General features: G+C 40.3%; 1 protein-coding gene across 2 annotated transcripts in view; it reads left to right on the forward strand.

The window, feature by feature from the left end:
* Nucleotides 1–24,970, forward strand: part of sptbn4b (spectrin, beta, non-erythrocytic 4b) — a 120,459-nt gene that overhangs the window by 30,865 nt on the left and 64,624 nt on the right. For both annotated transcript variants that reach the window (XM_033630927.2, XM_033630928.2), the window contains exons 10-23: nt 1,623–1,740; nt 2,042–2,200; nt 4,053–4,355; nt 5,532–5,682; nt 6,847–6,983; nt 8,694–8,843; nt 10,555–10,923; nt 11,072–11,286; nt 11,471–11,608; nt 16,552–16,792; nt 18,279–18,437; nt 18,727–18,857; nt 19,339–19,564; nt 23,190–23,392. In XM_033630927.2, coding sequence (XP_033486818.1) covers nt 1,623–1,740; nt 2,042–2,200; nt 4,053–4,355; nt 5,532–5,682; nt 6,847–6,983; nt 8,694–8,843; nt 10,555–10,923; nt 11,072–11,286; nt 11,471–11,608; nt 16,552–16,792; nt 18,279–18,437; nt 18,727–18,857; nt 19,339–19,564; nt 23,190–23,392 — 2,700 coding nt within the window. The remainder of the gene's footprint in view (nt 1–1,622; nt 1,741–2,041; nt 2,201–4,052; nt 4,356–5,531; nt 5,683–6,846; nt 6,984–8,693; nt 8,844–10,554; nt 10,924–11,071; nt 11,287–11,470; nt 11,609–16,551; nt 16,793–18,278; nt 18,438–18,726; nt 18,858–19,338; nt 19,565–23,189; nt 23,393–24,970) is intronic.

The following is a 24,970-nucleotide window of genomic DNA, read 5'->3' on the forward strand; positions in this document are numbered from 1 at the left end:
CAATTATTAGGCTTTTTAAAGAAACTTCAGGCACTTAGCTGTTGTGACATTCTGCAGTAGTATGTATACCATGGATAAAGCCAGCTACACAATGTGGTCATGCACGTGAGATAAAAGACAAGACTATACAAAAGCTAATTGATATGAAGACACCATCAACTGGATAGTGATAAATTACTTAAAGTTATGGTAGATTGTCCTCAGTGTGCTTATCTGTCAAAATAATGGACAGCCTCCAGATTTTTCCATCATTGATAAAAAAATTCAATTTAAGAATGAAAATATTTGATTATGCAACCTCTGTCTCCAATGTGAGAATTTGATGCTTTTCTTTTTCATATATGATAATAAACTGACTGGAGAATTTACAAAGAATGGATTGTGACAGGTGATAGCACCATGAATTGCACAACTGCTATCTGCCCCATTTCACAAAGGTCTAATTCACAAAAGATACTGCACTAATAATATTATAGTGCAAACATGCCCATACTGTGTTGCAGTTGAGTGCAGTTTGGCTTTTTTTGTGTGATTGCAGTTATCCATATGGCAAAGTATAACTGCTGCCTTTGTAACAAGAGCACAGTAGGCAGGACAAAGAAAATCACAAACTACAAGTCCTGACCAACAAGGTGCAGAGGCATTCCTTAAAACTTGAGAGAAATTTAAACATGAGAGAGAAACAGTATTTGGGATTTATTAATCTGGTCTGTCAGTGCTGCTTTTGTTTTCAAAGGCACACCTTCAGACCATATACAAGTTTGGCTTGAACCCCCCTATAAATGCACTTCAGTTACCAACTTTGCACCAAATGTATGCATATTACCTCATTCAAAATGTGCAAATAGCTCACGAGCACTAAGATGCTCAGTTTTAGTGGCCACAAAAGCTGAGCTGTCCTTTTGAGAATTTGCCCCTGAATATCTGGAGGCTTTGGATTGTTAATCAGACAAAACAGGACATTTGCAGTCATCACCTTGGACTCTGGGATATGCCTAAGGGGCATTTTTCACTATTTTCTGACTACTTATAGTAAAAACAATTAATTGACGATAAAAATAATCAGGTGATAAATCAATAAAGAAAGTAGTTGTGTTACTTCCAGTCATTGATGACGTCCCTCTTCAACTGAGTTGCTTTGTCTCTGAAAATTGACACTTGAAATTCAGAACACATTTTGACCCCTTCCTGTTTTCATAAATCAAGATTCTGGCTGTCTTTTATAGGGAACGTAATTATTTTTTATGGAATGGTTCTGCACTTGTTCAGGAAATGTCAACTTATTGGTTTGTAGCAGTAATTAACACCCAGGTGTTCATACAGTAGACTCCCCCACAGTCTTGAATGGCCATGACACTGGACAACAAGTCAGCAGAGTGAGCAGAAAAATCCCCCTTAACCAGGAGTCCTCAGACCTCCCTGTCAGCAAGGATTTATGGTGCTAACTTGTCCCTGACCAAGTCAATAAAACCCTGGCCGACTTTGTGTCTGCGGCTTGAGTTTTTCCTTAAACAAAGTTGGAGTTCACTTCAGTGTGTCCTCCACAGGAGAGGACTGCTGGAAGAGAAGTGGCCATGTTGTGAAACAGGATCACTAACCAAGGTTTTCTGTTTTTTGCCCAGGTTTCAGGAGAAGGGGAATCTCGAAGTCCTTCTTTTCACCATCCAAAGCAAGCTCAGAGCCAACAACCAGAAACCCTTTGTGCCTCGTGATGGGAGGCTCATCTCAGACATCAATAAGGTCATACACCCACTAGCTGGAATGTCTTTATTTTATACAAAATATTTCACCTTTTACTAAACAATGAAGTGGCAAATGATACAAAGGAGTTATTGATAAATGAAAATGTCATCATCACTCTTTAACAGTTGGGAGAAAACCTGCACCTCTTTTCAAAGTTTTCACCATTCTATACATTGGCCTGTTTAACCAGTGATATTTTACATTACTTTTTTTCTTATTACATTATCATATATAATTATATGATTATATGATTTATTATAATCATATTATAACATTATTTTTGTCACTTTCTATGTAGGCCTGGGAGAGGCTTGAGAAGGCGGAACATGAGAGGGGTGTGGCTCTGCGCAAGGAGCTGATTCGTCAGGAGAAGCTGGAGCTGCTGGCTCAGTGCTTTGACCACAAAACCACAATGAGACAAGCTTGGCTCAACGAAAACCAGAGGCTTGTATCACAGGTGGGGAGGAATCTTATGGAGCTCACATATAAACATTCTTCTTCCAGTGACAACATTTATGAACAAGCAAGATGGTACTACTCCTGACCGCTTGGGAAAAAAAGATGCTAAATTTTGGTTTGGCTGGGCAGCTCCAGTTCCCCTCAGAAATCATATTTAATGTGAAATGTTTTTTACCTTTGCATGGATAAAAAGTCCAATATTACATGATTAGTGACAGAATGATATATTACGGATCAATTTTAAAGTGAATTGCATTGGCCTGCCTGCATAGCTAAATTCCCCCTCCTCACAAAAACATGTTGGGCTTATTGTCCTTCACTGGGATGTTTGAGCTTTACCGTGCAGAATAATGTATGGACAGAGTTTGATACTAAAAGGCAGTTTTCACATTAATCTGCTAAAGGGGAAAAGTTTCTCTGTGCTCTCCGTCAATGTGAGTTGAAGACATGCTCAGACAAGCATGACCCGCAACATCACAGTTAGTCTGAAAACCAGCTCTGACTGGTTATGGTGAGCAACCAAAGCCAGGCTCAGATTACAGGAGTTTTGGGATGATTTATACCAGATTCACCCCTTACAGCAATTTGAGGAAAAATCCGGTCTGGGACTTTGGTGGTTATCGATGTTTAGTCCTGATTATCTGGTAATTTGAGAGATTTACAGATCCAGTCTTAAACCTCCCGAGCTGGTCGCAGACCCATCGGGGCGGCCCCATTAATTTCAAACATGTTTAATATTTACGCTTTAAAATCCGGATGGTTACAGTTATGATTATTTCAGTACGCTGACAGTGTTGCCAAGCAAGAGTAAACACTCTAGCCCTTGAGGTTAGCATTAGCTAGCATACTGTTGTTGACAGATATTAAAACTGATGGTTAAATCTCACCTCCAGTTCTTTCTGAAGAATAGATAGCCCATGTTGACCACATCTTCCCAAGCGTTCTCTCATTCTGACTCGTTTAGCCTTCTGCTTTTGTTTTTTTCTCACTGCAAAGCATTGTTAACATTAAAGCAAGTTGTCACACCATATCAAATCCGCCTTGTTTACGTCTGCTTCCCATAAGACACGTGAGGGCGATCACATGAGTGGCTCCGTCTGGAAAAATAACATCTAAATAACATCCTGTAGTGTGTGATGCACCATTATAGTCAAATCGTGTAGCGTGTGCATGTTTGAGATTAGAGTGAAGAACATCTATGAAGTTTCTCCTTTTGTGCATGATGCAGCTTAATTCTAAAACCTTTAGGATTGTAAAACTCCCGCAGTCTGAGCCTGGCTATGTAATGCCTTTTGCCACTTAGCGTCTGTGTTTGTATTTTACCTCAACACCCTGTTTAAGGCTTTCAGCCGAAGCGCATTTTCAGTCATGTAATATTAAAGGCTTTTTATTATAATTAGGACTCAAAGTGCATTCGATTTTTTTCTTCTTTGTTTGAAGTAGGAGACATTTTTGTTGAGCTGTCTAACCATGGAAATGAAAACTATGTGCATATTAATAGGATCTGGTTGCTTTACATCTTTTTATATACCTGCACTATATGAGTCTAAATTACAGAGTGGGCCTGCAATAGAGAATATTGTTCTATTCAGATGAATTGACAGGCTGTACAATGATCCTGTGTATGTATGAAAACTCCTTTACTACTGTGTGCAACTTAAGGTTCTTCGGTTGTCATAGATTCAGTGGTTGATCTTCATTAGATTAGTCTTCCTACTCTTGGACCCCCTCAAAAATGAGATGGTTCATCTCAAGGGGCTCTCCACTAATAAACTTTCAACTCTCTTTGCCTTGGCTATACATCTTACAGAATTACATCTTTAGTTTTTTTTTCTTCTCTTTGTTTACAGGACAATTTTGGCTATGACCTACCGGCAGTCGAGGCGGCAATGAAGAAACATGAGGCCATCGAGGCCGACATAGCCTCTTATGAAGAGCGAATTGGGGTGGTGGTGGAACTTGCTGCAGAGATGGAGTCAGAAGGATACTACGACATCCGGCGTATCTTGGCACGAAAAGAGAACATACTGGGCCAGTGGAGTCTGTTAAAGGAGCTGGTTGCTGGGAGGAGGACCCGGCTGGAGAAGAACCTGGCCCTGCAGAAGACTTTTCAGGACATGGTCTACATGATTGACTGGATGGAGGACACTCAGGTACTGGCAGCTGTGTGAGGGAGAGAATGAGAAAGACGCTCCACTATATTCAGTAGTTAAATAAAGGCAGATAAACTGTATTTGTGTTTAACATTTACATTTTGGATTTTGTTGCCTCAACTTGCTTCCAGCCTTTGTTGGCAGGCTGTGCTGTTTTAGTGGAAGGAGACCGTGGGAATGAAAGGCGAACCATTTCAAAAATTAAGATTCTCACTACATAAGTGCTGGTTGGGGGATCAGATACAGTCAGAGACTTGTTCATGTTTTTGCGCCTCCCCAGAGTCCCCTCCATGTTCACTGTCCACCTAATTTGCTGTTTCTTCTTTGGTGCTGGAGTAAGTGCACCAAAATAATAAATCAAAGGTGGTTTTTGGTCGTAACATGAATTTAACCAATCAGTGTCATCTCCTATTCCCTTTAAAAGCCAGGTGTGCCTGCACCTGGCATACTGCTATTTACATGGCAGATTTGGCAGATTGGAGAAGCAAGCAGTTTTTTGCTGAGAGTAATGCAGTAAGAGCAGTAATGTTACTTCAGCAAATGTTGTGGGACATTTAGGCAGCAAAACTAAAACCTGTAGTTACAGACTTGACAGAGGAAACAGAAATACATTTTTAACTTCTAAAATAATCAATAACGTTTCACTGCTCCTTGTGCGTTAACACGCAGTGTCTCTACTAATGGGGACTCGGACAGCAGCTCTGCGGCTCTGCTTTGCTCTTTTCTATGTCAATCATATTTTGTATGTTACAAGTAGAGTGTATGCGGGCTGTAAGCCCACCTTTATAGGCACATCTCACTATGTGGATAATGTGCACTTTAAATAGCAGGAAACTGATGTGCCATTCTGACATTAGAGCAGTATTTTGTTGCTTAACGGCACTATCGCTTTCTGTTGCCTTAAAGTAGCTGTACGACAACAATGCACCTCACCACACCTCATTTTACAAGTGAGATAGGGCTCGGAAAGTCAAAGAAAAAAGACAGAGCGAATGTTTGCATTTTTGATTTATCAGAAGACGTTTAGACGAAGGGAATCTAATCAGATGGAAGAGAGAAGAACTGTATAAGGTACTAGAAGAAAAAAGTAGAAATTAATAAGTAAAAAGAAAAAGACATGCTGTTTATAGTAACACCACTCCACCATTTTCCCTGTCATTTCCCGCTCTCTCACAGGTTCAGCTCCTGTCGAAGGACTTTGGGAAGCATCTTCTGGAGGTGGACGACCTGCTGCAGAAACACAGCCTGCAGGAAGCTGACATTGCAGTGCAGGCTGAGAGGGTCGAGACACTCAATACCGCTGCACTCAAATTCACCACTATAGAGGGTACACACACGCATGTGTCTTATGTATCGTGTATAGCACTGTTATCTGTCATTAGCTCCATATGATAATATAAGTCTCAGCAAATGTTTGAAGGTCTACAATGCAGAATTGTCGCCTGCCAGCAAAAGTGAAATGAAAACCAACCCCAGATTAACTCTCGTTTGGCGTTCCACCTCACTATATTTGCATTTCAGTGCTGTGTCCCTTGGATGCCTGCTGCTTCCAGTCGAATACTAGCTGCTGCTTTTTTATATGGCCCCAACCTCACTTGAGCGCTGTGGCAGTATATTCAGCAAAATAAGAATAAATAAAATCCAGACAGAGGGTAGAGTCTCGGCAGAAAAATACACCACCACACACTTCTAGTGGGTCATGAATGATAATTGAGAGGGATTACCTCTGGATGAGGCTATACATCATTTTTTAGTGAGATCCTGCATAGTATATCTTTGAGGTTTTTAGTTTGTTTTGCCTGTAATGATAAAATGTAGTTTTTGATTGATCTGGTTACAATCACCTGAAGTGAATGATCTCAGGTGAAAGCAAATTAGCATTGTACACTGAGAGTTCCATTTTGTAAACAGTGCCATAAATATATAATCATTTGACGGCAGGATGCAGAATATTAATGAACTTGCAAGGGTTATTTGTATGATATTAGTAAGGTGATCTGCCCAGTACACTATGTGCATGATTTATTATTGATTTATTATTTAAGGTAGTCCAGCTCAGAGAACACTCAGTGTTTCCCATAGAATTAGAATCTGAATGTGTTTTTTCGTTGCCTGTGCTTTCTTGGGTATCTGTTTGTGTTCCCTCTCTAAATTCTGAGGTTTTTGCTGGTCAGTGAACACAGCGCAGACAGGTCTCTTTTTTTTCTGTACCAGCAGTTGGTAGAGTTTTGAGTTGCAGGGTGGATAATTTATTGAACCCGATCAGATCAGATCAGATCAGATCAATGGATAAAATGAAGAGCAGCTGGTGCAGAGGAACTTTTAGAACCAGTGCAATGAATGGTCAAGTTTCACTTTTATGAACAGCCCAGCTCCACAAATACATGAATGTGTGGGAAACCCTGGTACACTAGTGTAATGAATTATGTATCTATTGTGTTTGTGTGTTTTTTTTCCTGGTCATTAACCTCATTTTGTTTTTTTCCCCCAGGTTACCAACCATGTGACCCACAGGTGATCTGTAACCGTGTCAACCATGTCTCTTCCTGTCTGGAGGAGTTGAAACAACTGGCAGTTAAAAGACGTGAAGAGCTTGAGGAGTCGAGACAACTGTGGGCCTTCTTTCAGGTAGGATGGGTCGACGAGATGAGGCAGAATAATGTTGTGTTAATCACTCCGAACAATATAAGGGGCCAGTGTATCCCATCTTAAGTACTTGTTGAATGCTTCAAACAGGACAACTATTTATGTAACTGTCAATGTGTACAATGAACACCTTCCAGGAGAGACTGTCCTAAAATGTGTGCAGTTATCCCTGTATTTAAATTATTATACATTTGCCATCTCTATATTGCAGCTGTCATATCACTCTTCGAGTTTAGCCATTTAGGACAACTGAAAAGATTGTAAGGAGTCTTTGTGTTTGGATTTACAAATAATTTAATCTTCATCATCTTAAACCTGCAGCAGGTATACACAGCAGCTGTTGTTAGACTTTTGTCAATGTAGGACCTCGAGCTGTCACACAAACATGACACGACTATGTTTAAATGTACATTTAAGTGGAAACAGACATTTGCCTTACCCAGCGTTTTCAAGTTGAAGCTACTGAGGATAGTGAGTGCAAAGAACTTACACTGACACCCTCTTATAACTGGGGATAGCTATTGATAGCTACCAAGAAAAAAAAGCACTACCCTCTTCTTGTTTCGGTTACTCCATGGTTGATGCACTTCCTTTGTGTCATAAATCAAACCTTCGTTTTTCGCAAAGATTGCACCCGGTAGCAGACAGAATTACTTTGTGTACTCAACATTTACTCATCATGACACATTAAAGCAAATTATTTGTCTACTTCCACTTTAATTAATCTGTTAGACTCATCAGACTGTTTTTCTGACCATGGCTTTGCAACAACACTGTCAGGTGTTGAGCAGAGTTTTACCACATTTTCAATCAGGTGAGTAAGATAGCTTATTAGAGCAGAAACATTACAGAAATGAGAACTGAAGAGGTAGTGAATCACACAACACAATACTGTAGTATTAATGATAACACTTTGCTCTTTGCTGCTTTGCATTAGAAAAAAAATAGCTGTCCTGGTTGCTCTACACCTGAGGACATTTTTTGTATTTAACAGCATTTCTATGCTACAGTTTTTATGAACACCACAGCTGTCCCTCTAGTAGGCTGGGAGAGAAGGTCAAAATTATAATCCGATTAGTTACTCTTGTTCAAAAGGAAATGTTAGTCAAGTTAAGCTGAGCTTTCATGTCTTTTGAACACTCAGGTACAATCAGAATTCCAACAGCATTTTTTTCATTCATCAAACATTTTTTGTGCTTTGTTAGACGCATCATTTTGTCTCATTTGGCAGTCCATGCTTGTGTGTCTGACTTGGACTTGTCAGACTTATGAATGTTAGTGAATAAGTGTTAAGGATGACAGAACTGAACTGTGAAAAAAATGAGTGTAATGACAATAGTGGACTTCTTTGTCCAAAGAGTCATCGGTTCACACTGTCGAGTCACTAATTATATCACATTACTAATTCATGGCTAATTCCCCTTCTGCCCTTTGAGAGGCTCTCAGAAACAGACTTGGACCAGTGTTGGATGGACTTGAGGGATTACTTTTCTCCTTTTACGTACTTTTTTTTCCTAATCTTCCTTGTTCCCTTCAATGATCTTTCTATTCATCCATTGCTTCACCTTGTTTTATCCTCTATGCATTTTTGTTTAAATTTTGTGTTAGAATTTGGTTAGGGTTAGAGTTTTTTGATATTTTTTTCTTTGTTTAAACGTTAAACGTAAATCTTTTTGTTTGTTTCCCTGTTAGGAGCTGGAGGAGTCGGAAGCCTGGATCAGGGAGAAGAGCTCCATCCTTGGGGCTCAGGGTTATGGGAAGGACCTGAGCAGTGTGCTGAAGTTACTACAAAAACACAAGACGCTGGCTGGAGAACTGCTGGCTCACCGGTCGCTGCTGCAGGTGCGTGTGCATGTGCGTTTGTGTTTTTGTCTGTGTGTGTGAGTGAGAACGAGCACCTGGAATACTTACAGTACCTGGAGTTTCTGTTCTGAACTTCTTGTACTGCAGTAAAATTATGTATTAGCATTTATAAATAACTTTTGAGCTCATCTGAAAAAGAAACCCAACTTCACTTAATAAAATAATTGTAAATAGTATAAATATAGCTGTTTAATCTGTCTTTTTTAGTATATTTTCATTTGTAGAATCAGATTTTTTTAAACAGTTGTAATTTAAATTGTTGTTTTTTAAACCATGTTCACTTTCATATTTGATTCATTGGCATTGGTTTTGTGCTTTGTTCTTGTTTGTGAACTTGTACCTACTGTGAAACACCACATGGAAGTTTTAATTATATGTAGAATTGCTGGTCGGTTGACCCTCCATTAGGCGCCCTGACACACCAAGCCGACTGTCGGCTGTTGGTCAGTGACGGGCAGTTGGTGAGCGTCTGTCGTCCTAGTATTTGTGGTGCATCCACACTGTTGGCACTTCTCAGTCCCTGCTGCCTTATTTTCAACCGATTCAGCAAGTTGAATCAGAGTTAGAGCTGACGGAGTCTGTCAGTGAATGGAATCACTCTGATTGGCAGTTCAGCTCAGTGCATGAGAAGAGAGACAGAAGTGAGTAAAGCAAACAAACAGCTAACATCAAGAGGGAGTGAGATCAAAACAAACATGTTATTGTAGATTATTTTTTTAGCCACTGAGCTCTGTAATAAACAGTTCATAACTGTTTGTGTTATTGTTTGCTGGCGCACTGTAAATATAATTTTTTCTTTTAAAATTAGGTTGTGTCATTAATGTGCTAATTGGCTAACTAGCATCCTGAATCCATCCTGTTGGTCTTCCAGTTTCCCCTTTTGAACAATGAATACAGACTACAGCCACCTACTGGTATGAAGATCTGTTTCCTCTCACAAAGGCGAAGAATGTTTGTGCTATTTGGTCATTGGCTGTAGTCCTTGCAACAAGTGCAGCTTTTTGGCCAAGACACAGGTGACGTGAGGTGATGCAATGGTCAGTCTTTGTCACCACTTTGATGTTGGTTTGTTGAGTCCGTGCCTTTGGAAACAGAAACATATATGAAGGCAGTCAGGAGCATGTTTGATACAACCAAAGCATCCAAATGTCAAAGATGTGTGTTCCTGCATTTGGTGACTGGTGTTTTAGATTTTTATATAGTTGATTATTATGTCCATAAAGATGGATTATGTACATGTGTAAAGTGCCAGTTACTCTTGTTCTTGGTCGTATTATAGATGAGGTTTGGTCTCACAGGTCCAGGCTTTAAGCAGTGAAGATGTTGGAGGTAAAAGATTATTATTAGTCATTATTAGTGGCACTTCATGTGTGTGTTGATGTGCATGTTTTCTTGTTCTTCTCATCACTTTTCTACCGCGCTTCTCAGCTGTTGCTCTCACAAAATATTACATATTACAGAGTATTTTTATGCATTTTTATTAACTTTAAAGAAAATGTTAAAGTGCTTATTATAAGACACAAAGAGTCTCAAAATGGCATATAAAATGTAGAGGCTGAGGTCAGTTTGTCAGATTAAAAAAAAAGTCCCACTGTCTGTTTTATGTTGGCCAGTGTTTCTCTTTACTGCATACAGTGTAAAATGTTTTGGAGTAACACTGTTATTCCTCCACCCTGCTCCGCTGCTCCAGAACACCATGAAACGAGGAAAGCAGATCCTGAGTGAGAAGAGCTTTGGAACAGCCGGGATCCAGGAACGCATCATGGAGGTGAAAAGTGAGTGGAAGAAGCTGGAGGACCAGGCTGCGCAGCGTCTTGGCCACCTGCAGGAGGCACTAAACTTTTTTCAGTTCTCTACGGAGATGGATGACCTGGTGGCATGGCTGCAGGACGCTTACCGCCTGGTCTCCAGCGAAGACTTTGGACACGATGAGTATTCCACCCAGTCCCTTCTGAAGAAACACAAAGGGGTCAGCGAGGCTGTCGACAAACATCGTATGCATGTAGTGACACTGCGCAAACACATGGTGGCCCTGCCTTTGCAGTACCGTGAACAGGAGGTGAGCAGGAAAAGGATGTTTTAGTATAAAGTATTTCATTTTCCCTTTTGTGTCTTTTCTTTAACCCCTCTGTGTCCTTGCTTTTCCTCTTTCCTCTCCTCCTGTCTTTATGTCTCCTCCCCTGTCTTCTCCCCGCTGCTCTCTGCAGGAGGTGCAGGTGCGTATGGGTGAGGTGGAGCAGCTGTATACCGAGGTGGCCGAGGTGGCGGTGCTTCGACAGCAGTGGCTTCACGACGCCCTCGCCGTGTACCGTATGTTCAGCGAGGTGAATGCCTGCGAGCTGTGGATTGATGAAAAAGAGCAATGGTTGGACAAGATGGAGATCCCAGAGAGACTGGAGGACGTGGAGGTGGTGGCACACAGGTGAGGAAAGGGAGAGGAGAGGAAGGGGAGGAAGAAGCTTTGATTACTGTGGCATTAAATGCAAGCTGAGCAGGGTTTCTGATGTTTTGTACAAATCAAACAGCTCAAAGTTTTGGGCCCGCACAAAAAGCCTCTTAACCTACCGACATGATCCCACTGTATCCCACAATGCCATTTGTTGTAGGTTTGAGAGCCTGGACCAGGAGATGAACAGCCTGATGGGAAGAATCCTGGACGTTAACCAAATAGTTCAACAGCTCCTGGATGGAGGTCATCCATCTTCTACAGAGGTCAGAGGTTGCCAGGACCACCTCAACTCCAGGTGATCAAAGATAACTGACCTTCCAACGGCTACAACATAAAACAACTACTGGCACTATCACAGTTACCACCTACCAGCGATTCTACTCCTAGTGGTACATGGCATTACAATTCACTCAAATAGTAAACTCCACTACTCTTAACAGTCCTGCTACTAATTCTGCTTGGTGAGTCAAGTTTGTTTGTACAGTACCTTTCAAACACACAGGGAAATGTTTTTCCTGAGGCACAGTAACCATACGATTATTATTTAAAACACAGTAAAGAGGAATATCAAATGTAGTTAAGTAGAATAAAATGAAATTAAATCAATATAATTGACAGGTTTTTAGTACAGTGACAATGCCAATGTCAGCAAAACACCACACTGCAATACTAAGTGACAGCTACTAAACCTATAAGGACAATAGCATAATATGCATTAACCCACTTATATTAATACACTGTATATTTATATGCTCACTAACAGCTAATAAAGTGATGCTGGTGCTACAAATCAGAGAGTTTGGCCATCGGCTCAGTACTAATAGAAATCCTCATTTCAGTCATGAGCCAGTAACTACTGATCGCTGCTGCCAAAGTGCTGATAAGCAGGGCGCTGACACACTTAAGGAGAAGGGAGGATAAGCTGACGGACAAGTTTCAGTAAATGAATGTCTTTCTTTTCTCACAGTTTTGTTTACTGAAATGTTCGGGGCATACATGAATCAGTTTCTAAGGTAGTATGTAAGAGAGATAGTAATGGTGAAATTAAGTTAAGAAGAATAAATAGAAAAACAATAGATGAAAATAAAGGCAAAAATGAAATAAAAAATAGAGATGGTAATAAAGTCTTTCAAGCTTACATCCAGAAATTAATTCAAAGTCAAAGTTCCTAATTGTCAAATGAACAACACTTAGAAGAGCAGTCATTGTGATTGAACATTTTGGCTCAACAAGCTCCCTTTAAGAATGCACTTTAATTATGTATAAAAAACAACAACATAATAATAACCACACACAAGTAGAAACAAAAAGAGACACTGAATATAAGGATATAAAGTAGTGCTAGTTATGATAAAATATAACATATAATAAAATATGAAGTAAGTGATCAGTCATAGCATGAATACAGAGAATGTTAACAGGAAAGTGCTGTGGTAAAATGTGCTTAGCAAGACTGTAAATAAGTATGTATATGCAGAGGTGCAAACATTTAGTTTTAAAGAAAGATAAGGTGACATGTAATATAAAGTGACAGTGACGAGTGAGTGATGAGCTCTCTCTTAAAGGTATACCATGCAGGATTGTTAAGTTACTGTTTGTTAACACACTTGCCAGTGAAAGTGAACGTGAAAGTAACAGCCACTTTAGTTAAGTGCTTGCCACGCCCATAAATGTCCTGAACAGAGCAAATTGAGAAGAAAATAAGAAAATACAACTAGAGGGCAGAGTCTCTGCAGAAAAATGCACTGCCACACACTTCTAATGGGCCATAAGTGATGATTAAGAGGGATTACTTCTGTATAAGTGTATTTATTGTTTGTTAGGAATAGGAAAATCCCGCATAGTATACTTTTAATCATGGTTATATACTGTACTGTCCGTGGAGAGCAGCATGTGAACTGACAGCTCTCTTGTTGTCTGTTAAAAGGTGCATTGGTTTATCAGATCTCTGTCCTGTTTACTCCTGGGAGGGGAGTCGAGTAGGTGGGAGGAGAGGGAGGCAGACTGACAGAGAGAGAGAGAGAGAAGAGAAATGGCGAGGGAGAGAAATTTCGTGGGGTTGTGTAATTATTCAGGAGAATTAAAATTCTTATTGTTCATGCAGTGATTTTTTGTTATTGTCTTTTGACAAGCGCCTTGTGTCCTGTCAGTCACTGTACTCCTACCTGCTTCATCATCTTTGTAGAGTATGAGTTTAGTGCCTGAGATGTAAATGTAAAATGGCAGCATGTATCTCTTCCAAATGCCTGTTGCACTCTCTATCTCGCTCTCTATCTCTGCATCTCTCTCTCTCTCTTTGTTTGGCCGATGTGTTTATTTATGCTAACACCCGGCCAGGTCGACCTTGTGATGGGATTGGCTTTTTATCCATCTCAGTCATATTCACTGACCACTGTTACGTCTGGCAGCAGCGTCCATGATGGCTGGGTGTCTATGGGTCTTGTGACCTTGGCACATGGTGTTGGTCTCAGGGTGACCATCTGTGCTGGCTGCCTCAGTCAAGACGAGGCCAGTGAGAGCAAAAATTAGAAGAAACACAAATCTCATTGCCTTCTCTGGTGTTAGTTATTAAAATTTCATTTCAGTTTTAGGACCTTAACTGCCTGATATCGTTGCTGCCTTCAGATATGGACATTCATTGTGTACCGTTATTGTGTGTGTATATACACAATTTGTTGGCTATAGTGAAACACCTGTTATCCTCAGTGGAAAGAAATACAAAAACTTTAAACCATATTTCCCATCAGTTATATTTAATATTTTCACTCCATAAAGCACATAGTTATGTTATTTATCTACTACTGAGTCACTGCAGTATGTTTAGGGCTCAGTCAGTTTTATCCTTTGACTTTACATTTTATACCTATCAGACTGAATTCTCATATGGTTTCTGTTGTTACTATTTCTTAGTTAAAGTTAGTAAACACTCAAACAGTAGTTTAAAGGTAACAATAGTTAACAATGTTGAATTCGAAAGAATTGATGGAACCACTGAGGTTTAAGCCTTTAATACAAAATGACAACAGTTTCACCAGTTGTCCGCTTTTTACTACAGTGTTATTACAATATTATTTTGTCTACATAATTATCATTTTGAGTTAGAATTATTAAAGAGAAGGGGCGTCAGTGGCTTAGTGGATAGAGCAGGCGCGCCATGTACAAGGCTGTTGCCGCAGCGGCCTGTGTTCAAGTCCATCCTGTGGCCCTTTGCTGCATGTCATCCCCTCTCTCTCTGTCCCCCTTTCACACTTGGCTGTCCTTTCCATTAAAGGCAAAATGCCCAAAAACATATCTTAAAAAAAAAAAAAAAAGAATTATTAAAGAGAAACTCCTCCCTGGAACGTTAAAATGGGCAGGGCTGGGGGGTACTAAGACACGTCCAGTAACTCCATCATGCTGCCTCACAATCCACAGTACCTCCCAAAAATTGGTACTACATGACCAATGAAAGCAGATAAAAAGAGCTGTGGCATTTGCTTTTGCTCAAAGGTAGAAAACCTACAACTACCAGAATGCATTGCGCTGCACTGGACCAATAAACACTCCCGCTGGTGGGTGATGTAATGCGAATTTGGCTGTTTTTCCACAGGAAACAATATGGCAGTGGGCCTGTAACAAACGATCTCGAAATGCAGTTAAACAGTGCACTAAAATGTTTATGGAAATATTTTAGGCAAGAAACAGGCAATACAGTAACAGAATACTGGTTAATATTTAATCAGTGCTGCTGAGATTTACAGTTGATCTGATTGAGAGAGAGAGAGAGAGGGGCGGGTCTCTCTCTCGATCCACTTTTATACTCCTTGTGCCCATGGTGGTGGGTGGAGATCAGCACAGAGATCTGGGTGCTGGTAAGAAGGAAAGAAGTTTACCACAGTTCATTTACATATGCTACCCACATTGTTATGATACAAAGCTGGTTGGAAATCAAGTATTATATTAGCTGCAGTCATGGTTATCCTTTATTTCATAAAACACAGCATTCTGTGGGTAAAGTTTGGATTAGCTTATCCATTACTGCTTCCCTGTGTACATACATACACGTGTTATTTCATACTTGTGAAGCAGTGGCCCCCGTCACACACACATATTCCTCAACAATGAACACAACCATGTTTGCATCTCTAAGATGACTTTTGCAGCTCTGAGGTCAGTGTAACCGAGCTGTTTTCCTGCCTGCCTGCTGAGTGGTCTGTCTGCCTCCCAGCGACTCTGCCATTACCTCATTACAGTCACAAGAATCTGTGTGTGTGTGTGTGTGTGTGTGTCTGTGTGTCTGTGTGTTTGTGTGTGTGTGTGTGTGTGCATCTGTGCATGTGTGTGTTTCTTGGCTGAATGGGTGTGTATTGAGACCTGCTGGTCTGGAGCAGAATCAGAAGAACATATTGTATGAAGATGGCCTGAGCTGAAATCACAGCAGAGCGGAGAGCAAACAGAATCAACTGTCTCACATGAATCCTATCAGGTCATTTCGGGTCATTATAATAATAAATATGACATGCCTTTTACTAATTATGCAACTTGGCTCATCTCAAGGTCAGGATTAACAGTAAAGTTACTCAATACAGGTTCCTGTTTGTAAACTTAATCGCTGGTGAAAGTGAAAATGAAAGCCAACCCCAGATTCACACTTGTTTGCTATATTTGTGTTTTTTGGCGCTGTGTCTGAGATATTTGTAGCTTCCTCTTGGATGCTTGCTGCTTACAGTCTGGCATCTGGTCACTACCTTTTATAAAGTCCTGATCTCACCTGAGCACTGTGCTCAGGCAGAGGGCAGAGTCCCTGCAGAAAAATACACCGCCAAATATTTCTCATGATTGATGACCCATGAGCTGTGATATTTTTCAGTTAATACATACTATGTTTTAGATCACGTCTGCTGCTTAACACAATGGAGGGTTGGAGTTACAGCCTTGTAGTTCTACACTTTGTACTTTTTCAAGCATTATCACTGTAATAATGAAGAAAATCACTGCTGCTTTCAGGACTTAAATGATGCAAATTGGTTGTGTTCTGAAAACATTGTTACTGAAAATTGAAAGGTAAAATATACATGGTTGAAACAAATCTCTTTTGGAATGAGAGGTAATGATTTACTATAGGTGTAAAATTTCCCAGTAAATCCAGGCTATCTTCACTGTTGCTTATTTTCCCTCACAGTACCACATTCCCCTCTCTTCAGTCCTCTGAAACTATACTGTCAGCATTACTCTTTCCTGTCTGTCACATCATACCAGGTGGAACAGCATTGTGGAGTTGGTTGAGCAGAAAAAAGATCAGATGGACTCGATGTTGCGGCTGCAGAACTACCTGCTGGAGTGCGCTGAGATTAAGTCCCAGATTCAGGACAAAAGAAAAGCCATTGACGCCACTCAGTACGTGGGCAGCGACCTGGGAGGAGTTTTGGCTCTGCAGAGACGCCTCTCAACCATGGAGGGAGCCCTGTCTGTCCTGGAACCCAAACTACTACATCTACAGGTAAGGAATTATGGGAAAAAAAACAAGTATGCAAATGTTAATGGAAGACATTATTTAAATTTTCAAAATACTTTTCACTCTTGTCCAAGTCTTGTTAGCCATGATGACTGTAACTACCTGTTCATTTTTCCATTTATCAATTTCTGTTTTACTCTTTATTACAAACAAACCACTGTTGGTGCCACAGGAAATCTGAAATGCATCAGTAATAGTAATGGATTGTAGCATAGTACAAATTTATTCAGATAAATAAATAACAAATTAGGAACCAAAAAAGATACAAAATGTGGAGGTTAAGATGATTTTATATGCAGGTTGTAAGCAGGACTCCTAAAAATGAAGCTAACGTAGAAGTGCTAATAACTGCAGTACCTCCATGGGCCACTGAAGGCTGACTCCAGAAGCTAGTCAATACCCACAGACCCCATCATGTTAAAATGCCCAACTTTACAGCAAAAATAAACAGTTTACAGCCTGGTTCAGAAAAAGGGTTTGGTCTCTATAGCTACTTTCAAAATTCATGAAAACTGTATGGAGGGTGAATTTTGTATAACAGACCAGTTTACATTTTATTGAGGCTGAAAGTTACACATAATTAAGGGCGTGTCCTCTTTGAGTGACAGGCTGTCACCAAACATCATCACTGTCTATGAGTCAGATTCACCCCTTGTTCCTCTATAGCTCCAAATATGGTCAGTTCTGGCTTCAAAAAACCAAAAGATGGTGACGACAGAACTGCCAAACTGGAGGCATCAAAACGGCAGACCACAAACCAATGGGAGATGTCATGGTAGCTACATCCATTTGTTTGTAGTCTATGGTTATGCTACTGGTGCCTATTCTTGTCTGCTCGCATTGGGTTGTCTCGTTGCTTTTTGGATGAGCTAGCAAAACTGTAGAACTGTATTTGACTGCTGATGAATTCTCTGGCTGACCATCTTAACACACTACAGGAAAATATGTACAACTAAACAGTGCTAAAATTTATTGACATTTAGATGGACTACATCATGTATTTTTTGTATTCATTATGTATTCAATGTAGTATCTTGTTGCAATATATGCCCAAATGGGCATATAAGGCAGTCTGATAAAGAGCATAACGCTCGAAACGTCACTTTATTAAAAAACTTCAGCATTGGAGCCCTGCAGTGTGCGAGCTGTTTGTTCTTTCATCTCTTATAAGGCAAACCGCTAGTTTCCATGTAAACAGGTGTGAGACAAAATATACAAATTACAGGAAAACATTAACAGTATATTCTGTGTGCCTTTGTACTTGTAGTGTGTATTATTCACTATTATTTGCCTAATTTTACAAGCTTTAGAGATAAAACTAGCCCATAATTTGTCACTCCTTCTTTGGTTCTGCATTATTACAAAGGTGCATGCGATTATAATATAAGGTATGGATGAGCATGAGCTGGGTTGTTGTATGCAGCATAAAAGGCTGCCATTGCCATAATGTTGTCTCTGTTTGGCGGTGTAGGAAGAGGCAGAGCATCTGGCCACTGCCCACTCAGGTCGGGCCATGGAGGTCCTCGTGCCATTTGATGGCATCAGTGTCGAGTGGGAGGAGCTGAAACGCACCCTGCAGGGCTGTGAGGACTCGCTGATGGTGGCTAGCAGGCTGCAGAGCTTCATACAGGTACACAGAGATACAGTAGTATATACATCAGGAAGACATCTATCACTTTGATCATTCTGCATAGAGACTGACTCAGCATCCTGCTGCACCCCAGTGAAACTGGGTATCTGACAAAACCAGTTAATACACATTTTTAAAACTTAAATGTATAGTATCTGTAATTAAAAGAACAGGTTTTTTTATCACATAAAAACAACTTGAGGGTGGTGGCAAATGGTGGTTGACACCTGTAAAAAGTCCTGTAGACCAACAGTAGTATTGATTAAATGTAAATCTTCTCTTCTGTCAGGACCTGGACTCTTTCCTCACGTGGTTAGTCCAGACACAGACAGCCGCCGCCTCAGACCAGTTGCCCAATGACCTGGAGGAGGCTGAGAGACTCATCAACAAACACGCTGCTCTAAAGGAGGAGATTGGACGGTGGGTTACCAGTGTTCATTTTGTCAGGTTTTTTTTTTGTATTTGGTCTCAAGGCCTGTTGCATGTTAAAGTAAATTCAGCCACATATTTAGTGAGCCACGTTTACACACTGACTCCCAAACTTAAGTCTGTCATTTAAGTCACCGCTAGATGCCACCAAATCCTGCACACTGCTCCTTTAAACTACATTTTAGTCTTGTCTTATTTGGACAATAATATTGCTTATTGATATACTCACAGTTAGTGTTTAATGACATTGGTGCCTTCTGGTCATTGTTTCATCTTAGTCATAGAAAAAAAAGTTGTTGACAAACATATGTTGTCATAGTTTTAGTTAACAAAATAAACACTGGTTACTGAGGACAACAAATGCCTTTTTCTTGTTTTTATCATTTTACACATATCTTCTGAGTAAGTCCTTAAAACAAATCAGGTGTACAGTGATTAATTTAATTGGTTGCTGTTGTTTTTTGCTGTGCAGCTATGAAGAGGACTATGAGCGCCTGCAGGCCATGAATGAGCTGCTGGAGTCTGAGGAGGCTCCTCTCCCTCAGGCCGCCCTGCAGCAGTGGCTCCAGAAACTTGACGTCGGCTGGAACAAACTGCTGGAGATGTGGGAGAGCAGGCGAGAAGTTTTGGTCCAGGCTCACATTTTCCATCTGTTCTTGCGAGATGTTAAACAGGCTGAGTCCTTCCTCAACAACCAGGTGAGAACAACAAAGATGGAGCAGGTGGTTAGTGTTAACAAGGAGCTTCTCTGGACAGCTTTTTTTTTGTTTTTTTAATTTTAATCTTAGTGGCATCACTTTAGGTTTGCAATGTCAGCTGGTCTGTCAGTACAAAACTCTGAACAAACATTCATCCAACCTTTTAGATGATGTTTCTCAGCTTTTTTGAAACAAATCTCCTTTGCTGTGCGCATTTTACCCTTTTCATCAGATCTTTTCATCTGATGGTGGCAAATCACGAGCAATATATTACACACAAAATCAGTAGAGGGAAAGAACATGCAGCTTAAAAGTGCTGTGAATTAGATGCCAGTTTTTAATTTTTTTCTTTTGGGGAGGGAGCAGAAATACAAAATACACATACATATGTAACAGTGAAGCAAAGTTAAGGGCAGGAAAGGAACATAGGTACAGAGTGAAGGAGACACATCTTACACTTTTGCAATACTGTCTTTATTGACTTTCTCAATTCCCTTAAAGTACAGCGACAGTGGAAATGGACATTTTTTTTGCTCTGACTTATCATTATGAAGTAAATGTCTATTGCACAGCGTAATGGCTAGAATAATGACACCACCAATGTTTAGATTGGTTCCCTATAAGCCTCGCTGTCACTATGCAATTCTGTCTGACATTAGGTGCAATCTCCTGAAAAAAGGAGGGCTCAATTTACAGCATGATGGAAGTGCTTCAGCCATTGCACAACCAAAACAGGAAGTGAATAGTGCTTTTGTTTCCCCAGTAGCTATTGGTAGCTATCCTCAGTTACCAAAGAATATCTGTCTAAATTTTTTGCAGTTTCTGTCTCCAGTAGTGAAAGTAGTGTGCTGTTGTCATACGTGGACCGCAATGACTTCAGTTCTTGAATGTTTGCCTTTTTTGGATTCTCCGTTCACTGGTCAGGCATGTGAGGAAAATTGAAGTATTCCTAACAAATTCAGTGTAACACACACTTAGTAATTTATATACAAATGGTCATTTTGTGGGCGATGTGTTCTTTTAAGAGGTAATGTGGGGTCAACAACTGACAAACTTTTAAGGGGATAAAACTTAGTGTGCTTATCTAAGTTGATCCTTGTGATAATGAATGGGAGAACATCATTGGTTCAGTCATATCAGATCACCTAAACATCCTGATCTCTTCATGTAAACTGCTGAACAGGCCAAATGTTGCCCTCTGACTGCAGTACTGTCAACTGGACTGGGTGTGGTTGGCTTTGCCCTGCCAATTCTGAGATAGAGAGAGCGAGACAGAGACAAAGAAAGAGAGGGAGAGGTTGTGTGTGTGTGTGTGTGTGTGTGTGTGTGTGTATGTGCACGTGCATGTGTGTCAGCAGGTGTCTTTTTGCAGAGTGTCCTAGTATTATATGCTATTAGAGCAGTTGAGGCAGCAGCCTCCAGTAACTTTACATCTACACTGTGGCATCATAATGTGTGTGTAGGAGGAGGAACTGTTGGCAGCCTACTGATGTCCAAGTTTGTGTACGTGTTTGTGTTTGTGTTTGTGTGTGTGTGTGTGTGTGTGTGTGTGTGTGTGTGTGATAACAATGCACAGTATGATGGTATCTATAGACTTGTGTAAATTAAACTTGCTTCTAATTGGCTAAATTCTCTAAATGATTCATTAGTTACTTGGCAAGTGAGAGCAAGAATTTTGAGGAAGCAGTTAAAATCTTTTGTATCATTTGAAGTGGATTTAGACATTGCCAGTGTTTTTTTAATTGAATGATGATTATCTCTTTTCTTTCATAATGTATCAATGTATTTTTAAATTCTCATTTCCATTAAAGCAGTCTATGGAATATAATTATCCCTTTCTTACACATTGCCATATATATATATGAGTTCAGCACATTTCCAGCTTTACAGACAAGCCTGTGTCACCAAGTACAATCTAACAGTCAGACCTGGGTCCTGCAGTCTGCAGTGCTGTATTTAATCTCAGTATCATGTGCACAGAGATTTTTTTTTTCAATTCTGAAATGTCACAGGCAGAGCTGCCCCCGACTCTTGTGTGTGTGCATGTGTGTATATATTTGTGCATGTATACGTGTAAGCCAGTGTGTCCCTTTTAGTTTGATAAAAGATCTTTAACAGGGACCAGCTCTCCTCATAAGCCTGCAGGGTTGATTCAGAGAGAGCAGCATTTCTTCTTCAATAAGTATCAAAGATGTTCCAGGCCATAGAGCTCTGTCTGCCTCTCTTTAATTCATTTTCCCTGAGTCCAGAGGCCACATTAATTTGTAATCATAATGATAGGTTTGTTTGAGTAGTTTTGTTTCAAAATACCATATTTCTACATTTTCTGATCTTTAGTGATTGATAGAAGAAAATTCAACATCTTGCAGTTTCTACTCTCTTCTCATAGAAGGGCAAATGATGATGAATTGATTGATCATTCAATCTATAAAATGACAGAAAATTGTGAAAAAGAAAACCCTCATAATTTGGTAAAGCCCATAGCGATGTCTTCAAATTATATGTTTTGGCTGACTTACGGCCCAAAACCTAAAGATACTGACTTTACCATCACAGAGGACAAAGAAAAGCAGCAAATCCTCACATTTGAAGGACTGAAACTAAGGCATTTGGGCCTGAAAGATGACTTAAAGGAAATATATTCAGTGCACTGATAAGGCAGCAAACCACTATTTGCCATGTGGCATAATGGGGTTATGGAGTCCTGAGCAGAGAATGTGTGTTGTAATCGGAGCTTCTCTGTTGGTTGTTGTTGTAGACAATCCAGCAGTGCGTGAATGTTGGTCCCTGTATGTATGTCCCACTGGCTAGCTAACTGCACTCTGTGCTACGCTCATACGGTGGTTATAACTATTGAAGCTGTCCCCACCCACAGTGGTGGAATGCTGTTGTGGAAGCGTACTGCCCACCCACTGCTCCCCCAGCATGTTAACATCCTTAGCTCTGTCAGCACTGATGCCATTGTTAGAACTGTCCGCAGTGTTAGCTTTTAGCACTGTTAGCTGCTAGCTGGCGGTTCAGCCACCTCTATGTTGAGAGCCGTGTGCAATGTCAGGCTACATTTTAAGAATCACTCCCATGTAATCTGTGCTCTTCTGAGATCCTTTAGCTTATTGGGCTGTTTTTTTTTTACATTTTTTTAAATGTCCTGACTTCATTTAATCAGTTTCTGAACCACGAAACCACCATCAGACCATCTGTCTGCAGGTCCTTGAAAAGTCTTAAAATGTTTTGAATTCAATTTTAGATCTTACAAGTCATTAGATAGTCTTAAAAGTCCACATTTCTGATGTTACAAATCTTTAAACCTACCACTGAACCTAATGTCTTTTCACTTTACTGTATTTTCACTTTACACTTGTACTTACCTGATGGCAAAGTGTAGATTAACCTAACTCACTCTACTAACTATATTCTTACGTAAAATCTACCTCTGCATTGGACGTAATACATACTACTTACCTATATATTAACCGGCAATGCTTTAAAAAGAAAAACATGATGTTGGAAAATAGGTATTAAATTTGTTTAAAGATTATCTTGAAAAGGTCTAAAAAAGCATCACATTTCAGTGTTTTACACCTGTAAACACCCTAAATTTATTGTTCCTACCTTCATTTTGTAGGAGTCGGCCCTCGCTCACGTGGAGCTGCCCACCACTGTGGAAACAGTCGAAGCTGCCATAAAAAAACACAAAGACTTCACTACCACCATGGAGCTGAACCTGCACAGGATCAAAGCTGTGATTGAGGCTGGAGAGAGTCTGATCAGCCAGAGTAACATCTACTCTGAACGCATCAAGGAACGGATCGACACCCTTGCCAACAGGTACCACATACACATATAAATGTAGAAAGTTTATACTTGAAATTACTTGGTTTAAAGCCTAGGCTAATTTTAGGCCAAAACTCTGAAGCAGAAGACAATGCCTGACAGCAGCAGTTTTGTATAATATCCTATTTGATTTACTTCATCAAGAAGGATTGAAAGCTCCCCACAAGCTTCAAAACATTGAATTGTCACAAGTGCAACCCAGTTTTCCTTCTGCTCTGTGACAATCTCACAGAGGACATCCACTGAGTGTGAGCATTCAGCATGTAGTAATCATCACAATAAGAATATATGTTTTCCAATGGAAAGTTATATGGGTTAAATTACAATGAATAACAAAGACGTGCAATTTGATCATACCAGAAAAGAGCCTTTTGTGTACAGTGGTGGAATATCGTGTTGTGTGGAACTTGTTTTTATGCTGTATGAAAGGAAGCAGTGGGAATTGTTTTGTCTGTGGGATCACTGAGCTTGTTTACACCTGTTACAAATATGTGTCTTGGGCGATCCGATTATCAGCGGACAGCGCTAAATTCAATTGTAAGCGGCCACTAGGGTTGGGTACTGAAACTCGGTACTTTGTGTACTTGGTACTGATTCACGTCGGTACTACCGAGTACCGATTCACTTAAAATAAAACAGTGCCAAATTTCGGTACCTGAGGTGGAGGCGGAGCGAGAGCGCATGACTCACACCTCAGACTCAGCAACAATGGCGACAAAAACAATGTGCAGACAAAAGTTAACGTGCAGCACTGTTCCTAAATGTTCTCAAAAAAATGTTGAAACTGAGAAGTTTAGACTATGGGCTCGAACGATGCATAGTGCGTCCAAATCACACCGTTCTTCTCTGTGGATTTTCTCCCCGACCATGCGTCATAGCGAGAAGCCACGCATATCAGCAGAAACAGCAGAACTGTAGCTTTCCGACAAGGCCAAGCACTTGTCGGTAATCCAGTGTTTTCACAGCGAATCAGTCAGATCAATTGTCTACAAAATAAAAACCTGACGAATTTCTTTACAACCCATTATACAGATCTTGTTATCAGTCACTTCATATAGTGAGGAATATCATATCTTACCACGTCTTAGGCTTGTGTGTGTTTCTCCCTGTCTATCCACATTTGTAGTCCGGCTTTCAAGATGCAAATATCTCCATATTGTCCAGTTGACACTCCATCAAACGTTGTATGACAAGACCAGCGCACTTCACCTTTGCGCACCCAGACAACTGCAGCGTAATGCATGCTGACAGGGCCGTAGTCACCATATACATTGAGGGGGACACGTGCCCCCCCACCAATGCCCAAAATGTCTCCCCAATATATAACTGAAACTGAAAAACAAATATTATCTTGGAGGACATCATTGCACTTGGTTGACTATTTTTCTATGATCTTAGATGTAAATATTGCATGTTTCTTTCAGATAAAACACATTTTTGACTTGTGAATGAGTCAATGGAATTTCTTGCAATAATGAAAAAATACTGGCAATCATGTCCGCCTGGCACAAACCACATGTTTTGGACAGCTGTGAAGTGACAGAATGTCCCAGCATCATGGTTCTTATATTG

This window comes from Epinephelus lanceolatus, chromosome 4 (genome assembly GCF_041903045.1).
Source record: "Epinephelus lanceolatus isolate andai-2023 chromosome 4, ASM4190304v1, whole genome shotgun sequence".
In the NCBI taxonomy this organism is placed as follows: domain Eukaryota; kingdom Metazoa; phylum Chordata; class Actinopteri; order Perciformes; family Serranidae; genus Epinephelus; species Epinephelus lanceolatus.